This window comes from Eubalaena glacialis, chromosome 1, assembly GCF_028564815.1.
Source record: "Eubalaena glacialis isolate mEubGla1 chromosome 1, mEubGla1.1.hap2.+ XY, whole genome shotgun sequence".
In the NCBI taxonomy this organism is placed as follows: Eukaryota; Metazoa; Chordata; class Mammalia; order Artiodactyla; family Balaenidae; genus Eubalaena; species Eubalaena glacialis.
In genome coordinates this window covers 34,971,834-34,987,347 of record NC_083716.1, presented here as the reverse complement: position 1 = coordinate 34,987,347, position 15,514 = coordinate 34,971,834, and the positions used below count along the sequence as shown (strand labels likewise).

Genomic DNA, 15,514 nt, shown 5'->3' with positions numbered 1-15,514 from the left:
TAACAATTGACAGAACCTCTACTCCAAAAAGTTCAATGTTAGTTTATATTTCTAAAATCAGTAGGTAACTTGGTATTTGCATTACTTATATCACATTTTCTGTACTTTTGTACTGAGTCTGGCTAACTCACCTCTTAGCTGTTTATATTACCTCATATTTTGCTAACTGCCCAGCCTTGTCAGTGGTTAAAAAACAAATATGCTCTTAAACTCCACCTCCACGTAACTGACCATTCAATGTTTTTCTTTGCCCATCACTCCTGAAACCTTCTTCTAGGACATTTTAAGATTGTTTCTTGTTTGTGACCAGAGGTAATACTGCTCACCTTATTCACTGGATTTATTTCTGGAAGATTTGTGGCTGCTTCCTGATTATGCTGATTGTGATTTATCACCAGTGAGACTATTTAAAAGAAGGCAACTCGCAAAGAGGAGCTCTAACACGTTCTGCACAATAGCAGCATTGTTGGTGGAGGTATCTAACCTGCCAAAGGGACTACTTAAAGGACAACACTCATTGGATGTAGTGATTTTGAAATTTGGTTTTTAAAACTCAGTCCCTCTTGATATACCATGTATGTTGATGTCCTCTACGAAAGCCACTTTTCAGATAATCATTACATAGACATTTTAGAGACCACAATATTCACCTTAGCAATGATGCTGTCACAGGGTGCCAAATATTATAAGTCTAAAGAATACAGTATCACTGCTTCTAATTACAATTTTTAAAAATTCCTATTTCTATAAAGCTATGCTAATTCCCTGGCTGCTGCTAGATATATTAGAATGGTATCCAAACTGAAAGAAAGCTGTCTTTATAGTCTTTTTTTAAAGTCCCCCAAATTAACTTATGTAATAAGCATAAATTTTAAGTACACTAAACAATCTATTATTTTTATGCTATTTCATAATCCCCAAAGCAGTATTTTAAAATCACAGCAACCTTTAACAATGATTACATCTGGTGAAGTGGTAATGGCAAGAGTAGATGAAGAAAAGGGCAACTTTTTGTTTTTGCTTTTTAAAAAAAATACTTTTGTATCATTTAAACATTTAAATTAAATGTACTTTTTAATGAAAAACTGAATAAAGAAAAAGGGTACAATTGTAAAATCAAGAATCTCTACATTTATTTTATTCTACTCCCTGTTATCCCCACCTCTAATCTCCTACCAGCATGTTGTAGCACTTTGAGAGCAGGGACCTTGTGTGTCTTCTATAGTCATGCCTGGAGCAGATGCTATGCATCTACCTGTAGATAGTAGAGGTGGAGGTGATGGGAGCAGGGGGGTTCAACAAGCCTTGAAGTGAGCATTCTATTTATTCAGAATAAAGAGATCTATTATCGCCTCCCTTTGAAATGCTGGTTAATATCTACTCACAGGGACTTCCCTGGTGGTCCAGTGGCTAAGACTCCAAGCTCCCAATGCAGGGGGCCCGGGTTCAATCCCTGGTCAGTGAACTAGATCCCACATGCCGCAACTAAGAGTTTGCATGCTGCAACTAAAAGATCCTGCATGACGCAACTAAAGATCCCACATGCCACAACTAAAAGATCCCACGTGCTACAACTAAGACCCGACGCAGCCAAATAAATAAATAAATAATTTTAAAAAATATTTATTCACAACTCTAACTGCTCTGTTCCTTAAACAGTCAGACCCCTATTTGTATGGGATGGCCAGAGTAACCTCTAGAGGGCTAAATAACTGCTTAGGTCACTGTTACTACAATTTTGAGAATATCATTCCACGTATTACGTACAAAGTCCAATGCCAGAATCACTCTGTTGTACACCTGAAAATTACACAATATTGTTCATCAACTACACCTCAATTAAAAAAAATATCCAATGCCAAGGGCCCAACTCCTGTTGACATCCTTCTTTTTGAACTACTAGCCAAAATGTTACTCATCTGTTAAAGGGATTATTACCACTTCATTCTTACTATTTCTAAAATCTAAATTCAATTCTATCACCTTGTTATCCAACAAACTTGCTTCATATTTGGTCACTCTTCTTCTCAATAAACTATCACCTTCTCCATGAAGCTCACATACCTAAGCTTTAACCTCTTTTTAGGTCACGAATCACAAATACAGGTGTCTACATAGGGACCTGCCAGATAACATATGTGTAGGGGCATGGTTTAAGAAATACCAAGGAGTAACAATGATATAACAACCATTTATCAGCTCCAGACTCTGAGTTTATGAACAACAGGGTAGGTAGGAACAAGGAGTTCTGCAATCTTCTATCCTGAACTGTAAAATACAATACTGGGCAAAGGGGCCATGGTTTAAATGAGGTCAAGGAGAACAGATGCATTAGAGCCGCAGCTGACAAACCTGTTCCAAATTTGCTGAAGGGGTGTTTGGGATTCCCTGTAGCTTTTTCCAACTGAAAGAGTCTCCAAGCATCATTCATCACATTCTTCTCATGTTCTGAATCAACTGCATTTACCTCTCTGTCTTTGCAACTCTCATCAAACAAGGGGCACAGGAAAAACTGTGCAAACCTAAGGGTATGAAACATAATGAACAATTTGAAAGCTGTTATTTTAAGTGGCCTTTTAAAAATATGTTTAAAAAAATATGTTTGAAACTTAGATAGGAAATATGAATTCTACAGAATAAGAAAAAACTACCATTGCTACTAAGAAAAAAGGAATATAAGTTCTAAGTAACAGAAGAAAAATATAATATCATACATATGTAAATTCAGAGAACTCTACCCCAGATATGTTAAATAATTAGTGAAAATATAAAAAGATTAACAACTCTGATTCTGACAATTCCCATGTGTTGTTACCACACCACCAATCAATTCTCCAACACCAGCTGGGTGGCCTAAAATTCAACTCAATACTGATATCATCAGATCTCACAGGTCCTACAAGACTGCCCACAACTTCAAACACCAATTGCAAGTCCAGGTTGTCACCTGGGCTTCTGACCAACTGGCTGTAGATCAGAGGTTCCCACGACCTCATCCTCGGGTTCGATTAATTTCCTAGATCAGCTTACAGGACTCAGAGAAATGTTTTACTTACTAAATTATTGGATTTATTATAGGATATGGATATGGATATGATTTATATATTTATATAAATATTATATATTTATATTATAGGATATAGATAAGGATATGATTCAGGAACAGCCAGATGAAAGAGATGCATAAGGTAAGATATGTGGGAAGGGTATGGAGCTTCCATGCCCTCCAGGCAGGCCACCCTCCCCAAATCTCCATGTGTTCACCAACCTGTAAGTTCTCCAAACTTTGTCAGGATTGGGTAAATCACTGACCACTGGTGACTGAAGTCAATCTCCAGCCCCTGGACTGAAAGTTCCAACCCTTAATCACAGGGCTGGCTCCCCTGGCAACCAGCCCCCAAACTCAGATTATCAAGGGACCTCCCCAACGTCACTGCATTAAAATAACAAAAAGCAACCTTTGGCTCTCATCACTTAGGAAATTCCAAGGGTTTTAGGAGCTATGGGCCAGGACCAGGGACAAAGACCAAATATATATTTCTTATTATAAACCACAATACAACAACAACAAAAAGTCAGGGCAGACTTATGAGACAGCAGCAATGTACTTAAGATTTACAATTCGGCATGTCTATGAAAATCCCTGTTGTATATGGCTAATTCTCCAAGAAAGGAAAAGGCAGGTGATGGTTCTTAGGCAATAAATCTTACATTTACAGTTTTAAGTGCAATTTCACTAAGACTCAGGCATTTTAGGACAAAATAAGTGACCTATTTTTAAAAGGCTCTATCTGAATATTTTTCCTTCTTATAAAGAAAAGGAAACAAACTTTAATTAGTGGAAAAAATAATGGAGTGAAAAACCTATGACACAGTAGTTTCACTAAGACATAATTATGGGCTTTTATGAAATATTAAGAGAATTTAAAAAATTTAATAAGCAGTGGTTCAACAAATAACATGGCATGTAACTTTAACATAAGTAACCAATATGCTTTTCTTGAGGCTATTCTTTAATAGTAGTACCAAAGCTGAACTAAGATTCCTTTAGTTAATAAATTAACTCTCCTATATCAGGTTGTAATTTAAATCATGATTTCATATAGTAATAAGTCTTCTTAAGAAACTTTAGACCCCATCTTATAAAAAACAACGTCCAGAATTCAGATGAAGCCAAGAGAAGAGGCTCTGTCTGAATGCGACTACTATTCAGTGGGCCTAAGAGACTCCTGGGTTTATAAACATCTCAGCAACTGCACCTCAGTCCAGCTGTCAAAAAGACTGTTATCATTACTTGATATTATTTTAAGCACATAGTGAATACAATCCTGTGCGTAGTACTTTACGCATACCAATCCGAAGGGAAACTCCATCTATCTGGAGCCTATATTCAAAGATATATGGAAACATAATTCTAGACATATAACCACTTTTATCTACCTCAATTCAGGCTGGGAAAAGTGCCTAATAGCTACATACCGTAGCTGGACAAGTTCACATAAAGGGTAATGATTCTGACACAGTATAATCAATATTTTTGAAAGATGCTCTATATAAGTGGTTTTTTCACTCTGATCCAAGTAACAGACATCCACCATCAAACAGAGATCTATTATATGAACATCTGCTGAGGCATTTGTAAAGCAGGAAATTAAATTCAGTGTATGATCCCAGGGAACTCATTAAAGGAAGTCTTCTGGGAATACATACAAAAGATGATTACACCTCAAAGCTGCTGCCTGAAGACTGAAACATAAGCTAGAATAAATAAGAAACAGGCTACTCCGACCCAGTCCTGTATCCTGAACCCATGACCTTGTTCTGTTAATGTTATTTGCACTACAGAATAAATTCAAACTATTAGGTTTGAAAAAAAAATGACTATTAATATAAGTAAGCAATTAAAGCTGAGAATTACTAAAACTGTGAAATCAAACTTCATTATAGACCCATCAACAGGCTGCAGAATTACACCTTCTTGGTAACACAGAAAACTAAAAATTCACCATGGGAAAAATTACACTTTGAACAATGAATCAAATCACTGATATGATAAAAAATTATATATTGTTAGCTGTATAGAAAATTGACCAAGAAATTAAAATAGCCTAATGGAGTTTGCTCCAGAAAATACTTTCACAAAATGTCCCCAGGGTTGAAACAGCAGGTCAAAACATTCTGTATCCACTAAGTATCCTTGAGGATTGAGGAACTAAAGGAGAACAGAATATTTAAGTTCTAGCATTCTGGAACAGGAGTATGGTTGAAAGGAGATCCATGACACTATTACAGTTTATTCTTCATCACATGCTTCATATGTAATACCAGTTACAATGGGAAGGCCTGGTGAGAATTTTATAAGTCAATAAAATATTTTTGTAGGCTTAAAGGCTGGTTTAAAGTCATGCCATTATTTTTCCTCTACCACAAAGTAAATATATGACATCATTCATTATTTTCTTTTTTATAAAATCCAGAGGGGGAAAATACTGGTTAAAATATCTTTTGTTAAGCTATAAAGCTGTGAAGACATCTTTGTAAAAATATTAATTATTATTATTAACATGATAAGTGAACAAAGGTGGATAATTCATAGGGTATTTTCAGCATTACCTGTCTAGGGCACCTTCTAGGTGTTCATGAGAAACATCAAAATAGTAATTGGTATGCTCTCCACTAGTAAAGGCATTTGAACTTCCTGCATGCTCACTGAGAAACTGGCTGTATTCATTTTCTTTAGGGTATTTCTTTGTTCCTAAAAATAGCATATGTTCACAAAAATGACTTAAGCCAGCAATATTTGCAGGATCTGACAAGGAACCTGAAAGAGAAGAGAAAATATACATATATAATAAATCATTTTTTTAAATGTTGAAAGCTATGGAGTACAGATGAATCACAGATGATTTGGAACTTCTGTTAGCATGATAACTCCAACCACAGTCAGAGAAAGTGAAGCATAGGCTACTCTAAATGGTGCAGTTTAGATTCAAGCCCCAGCTTTTGACATCAGTTAGTTGGTGGCCTTGGGCAGATACTTATCTCCTCTGGACATTAGTTTCCTCACATATCACACTAAGAGGAAGAGTTGAATTCACTGTTTTATAAGAGCTAGAAACTTTCTAGCTCTTATATTTTATTGCAGGAGACAATATAGCATAGTGCTAAGAGCATAAGTTTGGGGGTTAGCAGCTCTACTAGCTGTAAAACTTTGAGCAAAATATTTTGCTTCAGTCACTTTTTTTTTAAACATTTTATTTATTTATTTATTTTATTTTTGGCTGCACTGGGTCTTCGTTGCTGCGCCCAGGCTTTCTCTAGTTGCGGTGAGTGGGGGCTACTCTTTGTTGTGGTGCATGGGCTTCTCATTGTGGTGGTTTCTCTTGTTGCAGAGCACAGGCTCTAGGCACGCGGGCTTCAGTAGTTGTGGCACACGGGCTCAGTAGTTGTGGCTCGTGGGCTCTACAGTGCAGGCTCAGTAGCTGTGGCGCAAGGGCTTTGCTGCTCCGCGTCATGTGGGATCTTCCCGGACCAGGTCTTAAACCCATGTCCTCTGCATTGGCAGGCATATTCTTAACCACTGCACCAACAGGGAAGCCCTCAGTCACTTTTTGTATACATACCTTACTTAGAGAGTTGGGCAATACAAATTAGATGATAATTTGCAAAGCACACTGAGCTGTGCTTGGCAATAATTATTTGTTCAACTTATGATGGTTATTATCTTATTTTCCTAATTCTAAAATGCCATTGAGTTAAATAAAAGCTTTTCAGAGAGGGAAAAAAAGAAACTAAATGTACATATAAATAAGAAATAACTTGATTAAAGCAGCATTAAATGTGGAAGAAATGTGCACACAAGAATTTAGGAAATATGGTATTCCCTAGTATATCAAAAGTTTATAAAAGTAAAGGCATTAGAACTGTTACTGTCTTAAAGGATGGGAATGAATTTCCTTGTTTCTAGGTCACCTTAGCTGGGAACCTAACAAGATACTTTTGGTAAATGTAAGGTGATTTAACTTAGACAACTGTAGATTATCTGTAGCTGTACAGGGCTACTGTACAAAGTAAGGTACATCGAACTGGTAACTACCAGGTCTCCATTCGCACAAATATGGAGAGTTCTAATAATTGTCAACATTAGGTCAATGAAACTGAACAAAGCTTAATTCATAATTTTAAACTGTACCTATGTGTACATCAAGTGCTGCTGATGATTTATCTGTTGTGGGATCACTGATGAGAAGTACTTTGATCCCATTGGCCAGCTCTAGTCCACGGTATTCTCGCTTGTCTTCAGGAGATTTGATGATATGATTTCCTATTCTCTTGATAACTGGATTATTCATTTTGCTGTAAGTCTTTTTTTGGAAACTGAAAAGAAAAAAATTATTAATTGTTGGATTGTGCTTTTTTCTTTTAATGAACAAAGAGTAACAAGCAAACCCATATAATATATCATCAGATTAAAAAATGTGTACAATGAAGTACAACTAACATACAATATTAGTTTCAGGTGTACAACATAGTGATTCATCACAAACTGATCACCACAATAAGTCTAGTAACCATCTGTCACCATACAAAGTTCTTAAAATATTACTGACTACATTCCCTACATCCCCATTGACTTATTTATTTTATAACTGGAAATTTATACCTCTTAATCACCTTCACCTATTTTGCCCAAACCCCCCTCCATCCTCCCCTCTAGCAATCAAGAATTTTTCCTCTGTATCTATGAGTCTGTTTCTGTTTTGTTTGTTCACTTATTTTGTTTTTTAGATTCCACATATAAGTGAAATCATACGGTATTTGTCTTTCCCTGTCTGACTTATTTCACTTAGCATAATACCCCTCTAGGTCCATCCGTGCTGTTGCAAATGGCAAGATTTCATTATTTTCATGGCTGAGTAATATTCCTGTGTGTGTATATATGTGTGTGTGTGTGTGTGTGTGTGTGTGAGGTATGGTACACAGACACACACACAAACACACACACACACACACACACACACACACACTGGAATATTACTCAGCCATGAGAAATAATGAAATCTTGCTATTTGCCATTCATCCATATCTTGGCTACTATAAATAATGCTGCAATGAACATAGGTCTGCCTATATTTTTCAAATTAGTGTTCTCATACTTTCTGGATAAATATCCAGAAGTGGAATTGCTGGATTGTATGGTAGTTCTATTTTTAATTTTTTGAGGAAACTTCATACAATTGGGGCATTGCATGAAGTCCACCAATAGTACGCAAGGGTTCCCTTTTCTCCATGTCCTTGCCAACACTTAATTTGTTCTTTTTTTTTTTCTTCACATTTCTTTGTACCTGTCTTGTGATGATTGGCAATTGGCACTTCTTGCTTACATTGATTTGTTAATATTTCTGATTTCATGGCTTCACATCTCAATATTCAATTATAAATTCATATTCCAAAAGTTACACTAAGAAAAGATTCAGAAGGATCCAAATATAAAACGAATAATTCAAGCTTTCAATACAGAAAAAATCATGTTCAAATTGGTTTTTTTTTTTTTAATTTAAAGTAACAATGGTTCTTAATTGTTGTCTTTTTCATGACAGCCATTCTGACAGGTGTGAGGCGGTTTTGATTTGCATTTCCCTGATGTAGTGATGTTGAGCATCTGTTCATGTGTCTGCCGGCCACGTGTATGTCTTCCATGGATAAATGTATATTCAGTTTTTAAATGCCCATTTTTTAAATCAGATTTTTTTGATATTGAGTTGTGTGAGTTCTCTATATATTTTGGATATTAACCCTTTATCAAATATGTCATTTGCAAATATCTTCTACCATTCAGTAGATTGTCTTTTCATTTTGTTGATGGTTTCCTTAGCTGTGCAACAGCTTTTTAGTTTGATGTAGTCCCATTTGTTTATTTTTGCCTGAGGAGATACATCCAAAAAAATATTGCTAAGAACGATGTCAAAGAGCATACTGCCTATGTTTTCTTCTAGGAGTTTTATGGTTTCAGGCCTTACATTTAAGTCTTTAATCCATTTTGAGTTTATTTTTGTATATGGGATAGGAAAGTGATTCAGTTTTCCCAGCATCACTTGCTGATGAGAATGTCTTTTCCCCAATGTATGGTCTTGGCTCCTGTGTTGTAAATTAACTGACCCACATGTGAGTGGGTTTATTTCTAGGCTCTCTATTCTGTCCAATTGATCTACGCATCTGTTTTTGTGCCATATAGTTTTGATTATTATAGCTTTCTAGTATAGTTTGAAATCAGGAAGCATGATCACTCCAACTTTGTTTTTCTTTCTTAAGACTACTTTGGTTATTAAGGGCCTTTTGCAGTTCCATATGAATTTTAGGATTATCTGTCCCGTTCTGTGAAAAATGCCGTTAGTATTTTCATAGGGATTGCACTGAATCTGTAGATTGTTTTGGGTAACATGTACATTTTACCAATATTAATTCTCCTATCCATGAGCATAATATAATCTTTCCATTTATTTGTGTCATCTTCAATTTCTTTCATCAACGTCTTATAGTTTTCAGAGTTCAGGTCTTTCACCTCCTTGATTAAATTTATTCCTAGGTATTTTATTCTCTTTGATGCAAATGTAAATGGGATTATTTCCTTCATTTCTCTTTCTGAAAGTTTGTTATTACTATACAGAAACACAACAGATTTCTGTATACTGATTTTGAATCCTGCATATTCACTGAATTCATTTATTAGTTCTAACAGTTATTTTGGTGGAGTCTTTAAGGTTTTCTATATACAGTAGCATGTCATCTGAAAATAGTAATCCACTACTATGTTGAATAAAAGTGGTGAGAGTAGGCATTCCTGTCCTGTTCCTGATCTTAGAGGAATAGTGTTCAGCTTTTCACCATTGAGTATTATGTTAGTTGTGGGTCTGTCATATATGGCCTTTATTATGTTGAGGTTATATTCCCTCTATACTCACTTTGTTGACAGTTTTTCTCATAAATGGATGTTGAATTTTGTCAAATGTTATTTCTGCATCTGTTGGGATGATCATATGATTTTTATTCTTCGTTTTGTTAATATGATGTTTCATGTTGACTGATTTGCAGATGTGGAACCATCCTTGAATTGCTGGAACAAATCCCACTTCATTGTGGTATATGACCCTTTTAATGTACTGTTGAATTTGGTTTCCTAATATTTCGCTGAGGATTTTTGCATCTTTGTTCATCAGGAACACTGTCATGTGATTTTCTTTTTTTTATAGTGTCTTTATCTGGTTTTGGTATCAGGGTAACACTGCCCTTGTAGAATGATTTTTGAAGCATTCCTTTTCCTCTTTTTTAGAATAGTTTGAGAAAGACAGATTGATATTAAGTCTTTTTTAAATGTTTGGTAGAGTTCACCTGTGAAGCTGTGTGGTTCTGGACTTTTGTTTGGAACTTTTTGATTACTGATTCAACTTCATTTCTAGTGATCTGTCTGTTCAGATTTTCTAGTTCTTCGTGATTCAGTCTCAGAAGACTGTATGTTTCTAGGAATTTATCCATTTCTTCTAGGTTGTCCAATTTGTTGGCAAGTAATTGTTCATCACAGACTCTTATGGTCCTTTGCATTTCTGTGGTATCAGTTATAACTTCTCTTTCATTTGTTTTTATTTATTTGGGTCCTCTCTTTATGAGTTTGGCTAAAGGTTTATCAATTTTGTTTATCTCTTCACAGAATCAGCTTTTAGTCTCATCGTATTTTCTATTGTTTTTTTAGTCTCTATTTCATTTATTTCTGCTCTGATTTTTTTTAAAATTTTTATTTATTTATTTATTTTTATTTATGACTGTGTTGGGTCTTCGTTTCTCTGCGAGGGCTTTCTCTAGTTGCGGCAAGCGGGGGCCACTCTTCATCGCGGTGCGCGGGCCTCTCACTACCGCGGCCTCTCTTGTTGCGGAGCACAGGCTGCAGACGCGCAGGCTCAGTAATTGTGGCTCACAGGCCTAGTTGCTCCGCGGCATGTGGGATCTTCCCAGACCAGGGCTCGAACCCGTGTCCCCTGCATTGGCAGGCAGATTCTCAACTACTGCGCCACCAGGGAAGCCCTGCTCTGATATTTTTTATTTCCTTCCTTCTACTAACTTTGGGCTCTATTTGTTCTTCTTTTTCTAGTTCCTTTAGGTGTAAGGTTAGATTATTTATTTGAGTTTTTTGTTTCCTGAGGTAGGCCTGGATTGCTATAAACTTCTTAAAACTGCTTTTGTTCTGTTTCACTGATTTTGGAACACTGTATTTCCATTTTCATTTGTCTCAAGGTATTTTGTGATTTCCTCTTTGCTTTCTTCACTGGCCCACTGGTTGCTTAGCATCATGTTGTTTAGCCTCCATGTGTTTGCGTTTTTTCCATTTTTCCTGTAACTGATTTCTATTTTCATACCATTGTGGTCCAAAAAGATGCTTATTTAATATAATTTCAGTGTTCTTAAATTTTCTGAGACTTGTTTTGTGGCCCAGATGTGATCTATCTGGGAGAATGTTCCATGTGCACTGGAAAAGAAGGTATATTCTGCTAGTTTTGGGTGAAATGTTCTGTAGATATCTATTGAGTCCATTTGATATAATGTGTCATTTAAGGTCAATGTCTCCTTATTGATTTTCTCTCTGAGTGATCTATCCATTGATGTAAGTGAGGCTTTAAAGTCCCCTACTATTATTGTATTACTGTCAATATCTCACTTTACATCTATTAATATTTGGTTTATGTATTTAGGTGCTCCTGAGTTGGATGCACATTTACAAGTGTTATATCTTCTTGTTGGATTGATACCTTTATCATTATGTAATGCCTTTTTTTTGTCTTCTCTGACAGTCTTTGTTTCAAAGTCTATTTTGTCTGATGTAAATATTGCTAACCCAGCTTTCCTTTCATTTCTATTTGCATAAAATATCTTTTTCCATCCCTTCACTTTCAGTCTGTGTGCATCTTTAAATCTGAAGTGAGTCTCTTACAGGCAGCATATAAATGGGTCTTTTTTAAATCCATTCAGCCACCCTGTCTTTTGATTGGAGCACTTAGTTCATTTACATTTAATTACTTACAGGGATATACTTATTGCTATTTTGTTAATTGTTTTATGGTTGTTTTTACAATTCTTCTCTGTTCCTTTCTTATTCTCTTGTTCCTTCCCCTGTGCTCTGATGACTTTCTTTAGTGTTATGTTTGTATTCCTTTCTCTTTATTTTTTGTGTATCTGTTATAGGTTTTTGTTTGTGGTTATCATGAGGTTCATATATAACAAATCTGAAAATCTGTTTTGCTAGTCCTCAGGTCATTCTCAGAGATAGTTGTCTATATGTAGTTGTAGATTTGGTGTGTCCAGGGGAGGAGGTGAGCTCAGGATCTTCGTAATCCACCATTTTGATCCAGACTCTAGAGGAAACTTTTTATAGCCTATCTATAGGGTATAATCATTCCTCTCCTCCCTCTTAACCATCATTCTTTCACAGAATGATAACAATATTGTTTCTGAGGAGCCATATTTGTACCTAGGAGAACACATCGATGGGGATTTGCAACAGGACTGGTTGTGCCATGAGTTGGTCAGTGTGCTGACCTAGAAGAGTTTTCAATTACCAATAACTGCTTTCCCACATATTTCAGAGGTATCTACTAGAGTAAGTGAGGTGAGAAGTTGTGAAAGTATTATTATTGGGTTAACCAAAACACTGCTCAAACTTATGATATTCAGAGATAGGGCAGATCTGGAACTGATGGGTCTGATATTCACATGCTCAAAACCTAGGAAACAACACCATTGAGGAAAAATCCTGTGAAGTCCTAACAAAAATAAGAGACCTGTGTTGTCCTATGAAGGCAGCAAAAGCAAACACATAAAAACAAACAAACAAAAAGTTGGAAGGACCCCAAGAAACTTTTGTAATCTGGTGAAGACTTGAATGTCAGAGTAGGAACAGTCCAATGATCTTAACAGAGATGTTTGATAATTTCTCTTACAAAGGACTTCACTTCCTCTGACAATCCTCTCCTTTCGTCTCTAGGAAGGCTGGAGTTACACTGATGGGAAGGGACCTATCCCTTCACTGCGGCCGTAAGTTGGTATGAGTGCAGTGAAGGGATTTTCCAGATCTGCAGCATGTATGTTTTTGAGACTAAGAGTGAACGCTATTTTTGTCTATGTTGGGGACTGCTTAAGAGACAAAAACTGAACCTGGTCAATATACTAATCAGGTAAAGCCAAAAACTTACCCGAAACTACAGAGAAAAAAAATGATCCTGTGCTAACACATATGCTTTTTACCTGGAACACAAAAGAAGTGGATCTAACTGCTCTTTAAAGACTGACAGACATCCAGATTTAATGGTAAATCGGAGGTGACATAAATAGGCATGCAATTAATTTTGGATAAAATTTTTTTCTGTGTTAAAATCTCTGGAGATTGGGACTTCCCTGGTGGCGCAGTGGTTAAGAATCAGTCTGCCAAAGGAGGGGACATGAGTTCGCGCCCTGGTCCGGGAAGATCCCGCATGCCAAGGAGCAACTAAGCCCGTGCGCCACAACTACTGAGCCTGCACCCTAGAGCCCGCGAGCCACAACTACTGAGCCTACACGCCTAGAGCCCGCACTCCACAACAAGAGAAGACACCGCAATGAGAAGCCTGCACACCGCAATGAAGAGTAGCCCCTGCTCGCTGCAACTAAAGAAAGTCCGCGCACAGCAACGAAGACCCAACGCAGCCAAAAATTAATTAATTAATTAATTTTAAAAATTGGTACTGGAATGTGCCTATGTTTAAAAAAAAAAGTCTCTGGAGATTAAGAGAGGGAAAAATCCAGTTTGCTTCTATCAGAATATCTTTCTCTATGAAATCACCTGTAACTAGTCTTCTGGGTAACAACTGATTAAATAAAGAGGTTCACTCTTATTAAGAATGTCCCCTAAAAAAAAAAAAAAAAAAAGAATGTCCCCTAATCTACTGTATAGCACAGGGACCTATACTCAGTGTTTTGTAATAACCTATATGGGAAAAGAATCTGAAAAAGAATAGATATATGTATATGTATAACTGAATCACTTTGCTGTATACCTGAAACTAACATAACATTGTAAATCAACTATACTCCAATATAAAATAAAAATTATAAAAAAAAAAATATCCCCTAGATCTTCTTTTGAGGAGAGTATTTGGAATTCTGGAGATCAACACTATAGGTCATACTAAATGTGTAATACTGATTTTTTAAAAAAACACATAGTACTTTATAGTATTAATAATCTTGCCCTCTTCATAGTAAAAACTAATTTCTTTAAAAATAAAGCATAAAATATAATATTAACATTTTGGAGCTATAAGGCCACCATGGACAATTCAAAAGCAATTTGAAAGTGAAAAGGTATTATTATTATTAAGAACTCCTTTCTATTTCATTAGCTATAAGCTACTTAAGTTCAATATCGAAGACAAATTAAAATGTCTAAGTGGAAAGTCTTTAAATAGTGTTCTGTTGTTAAAAAAAAATTCTCAGGGTAATAAAAAATGGTCTATCTAAGCCTCCAAAGAGGGTCACAACAATAATAATCCTGGTTAAGGTATTTCCCAAAAGACAACCTGTTTGGACTGCAGCAAATGCCTTTGATACACAGCTGGCTTCAAAAACTTTAATTTGGGTTCAACATACATTACTATTTTAAAAATGAGTTCCAACCTAGCAGCAAGATTAAGATTAAATAAGCCACTAGGTAGCCTCCATTAAGACCCTCAGCAAGAAGGACAGCATTAAAAGGCAACATTAGGGACTTCCCTGGTGGCACAGTGGTTAACAATATGCCTCCCAATACAGGGGACACGGGTTTGAGCCCTAGTCGAGGAAGACCCCACGTGCCTTGGAGCAACTAAGCCCAGGCGCCACAACTACTGAGCCTGTGTTCTAGAGCCCGCGAGCCACAACTGCTAAGCCCACGTGCCACAGCTACTGAAGCCCGCGTGTCTAGAGCCCGTGCTCTGCAACGAGAAGCCACCGCAATGAGAAGCCCATGCACCACAACGAAGAGTAACTCCTGCTCGCCGCAACTAGAGAAAGCCCGCACGCAGCAACGAAGACCCAACACAGCCAAAAATAAATAAATAAATTTATTTAAAAAAAAATAAAAGGCAACAGTAAAAAAAAGCTCCATGTGCACCACAGAGGATGCCTAAGCTCCCTCCTGTAAGGCTCTACCAGGAGGGAGGGAGAAGGTTGGAATTCTAGTGATGGATTCCACTAAGTGGGAGCAAAAACCAAAGGCTATTTATTTTGGTTCCATTGCCATTGCTTATACCCAACTCCCTCTACTGTGTTTGTCCCAGCTAGTTTGATCTAGGGGAACCAAGGGTTACAAATGATTAAAATGCAATGATGATGATGATGACGAAGCAAGCTCTAAAACTTCTGTTCAATCCACAACCATAGTCAGGACATGAAATACAGCTCACTTTGGTAGGACAAACTGTCTTATTCTGTGGGAGGTGAAAATTTCATTATA

General features: G+C 36.5%; 1 protein-coding gene across 2 annotated transcripts in view; it reads right to left on the bottom strand.

The window, feature by feature from the left end:
• The window catches only part of IDE (insulin degrading enzyme), a 106,974-nt gene that overhangs the window by 56,705 nt on the left and 34,755 nt on the right, over positions 1–15,514 (bottom strand). For both annotated transcript variants that reach the window (XM_061195151.1, XM_061195143.1), the window contains exons 2-4: positions 7,193–7,377; positions 5,614–5,821; positions 2,353–2,522 (exon numbers count right to left, since the gene is read on the bottom strand). In XM_061195151.1, coding sequence (XP_061051134.1) covers positions 2,353–2,522; positions 5,614–5,821; positions 7,193–7,377 — 563 coding nt within the window. The remainder of the gene's footprint in view (positions 1–2,352; positions 2,523–5,613; positions 5,822–7,192; positions 7,378–15,514) is intronic.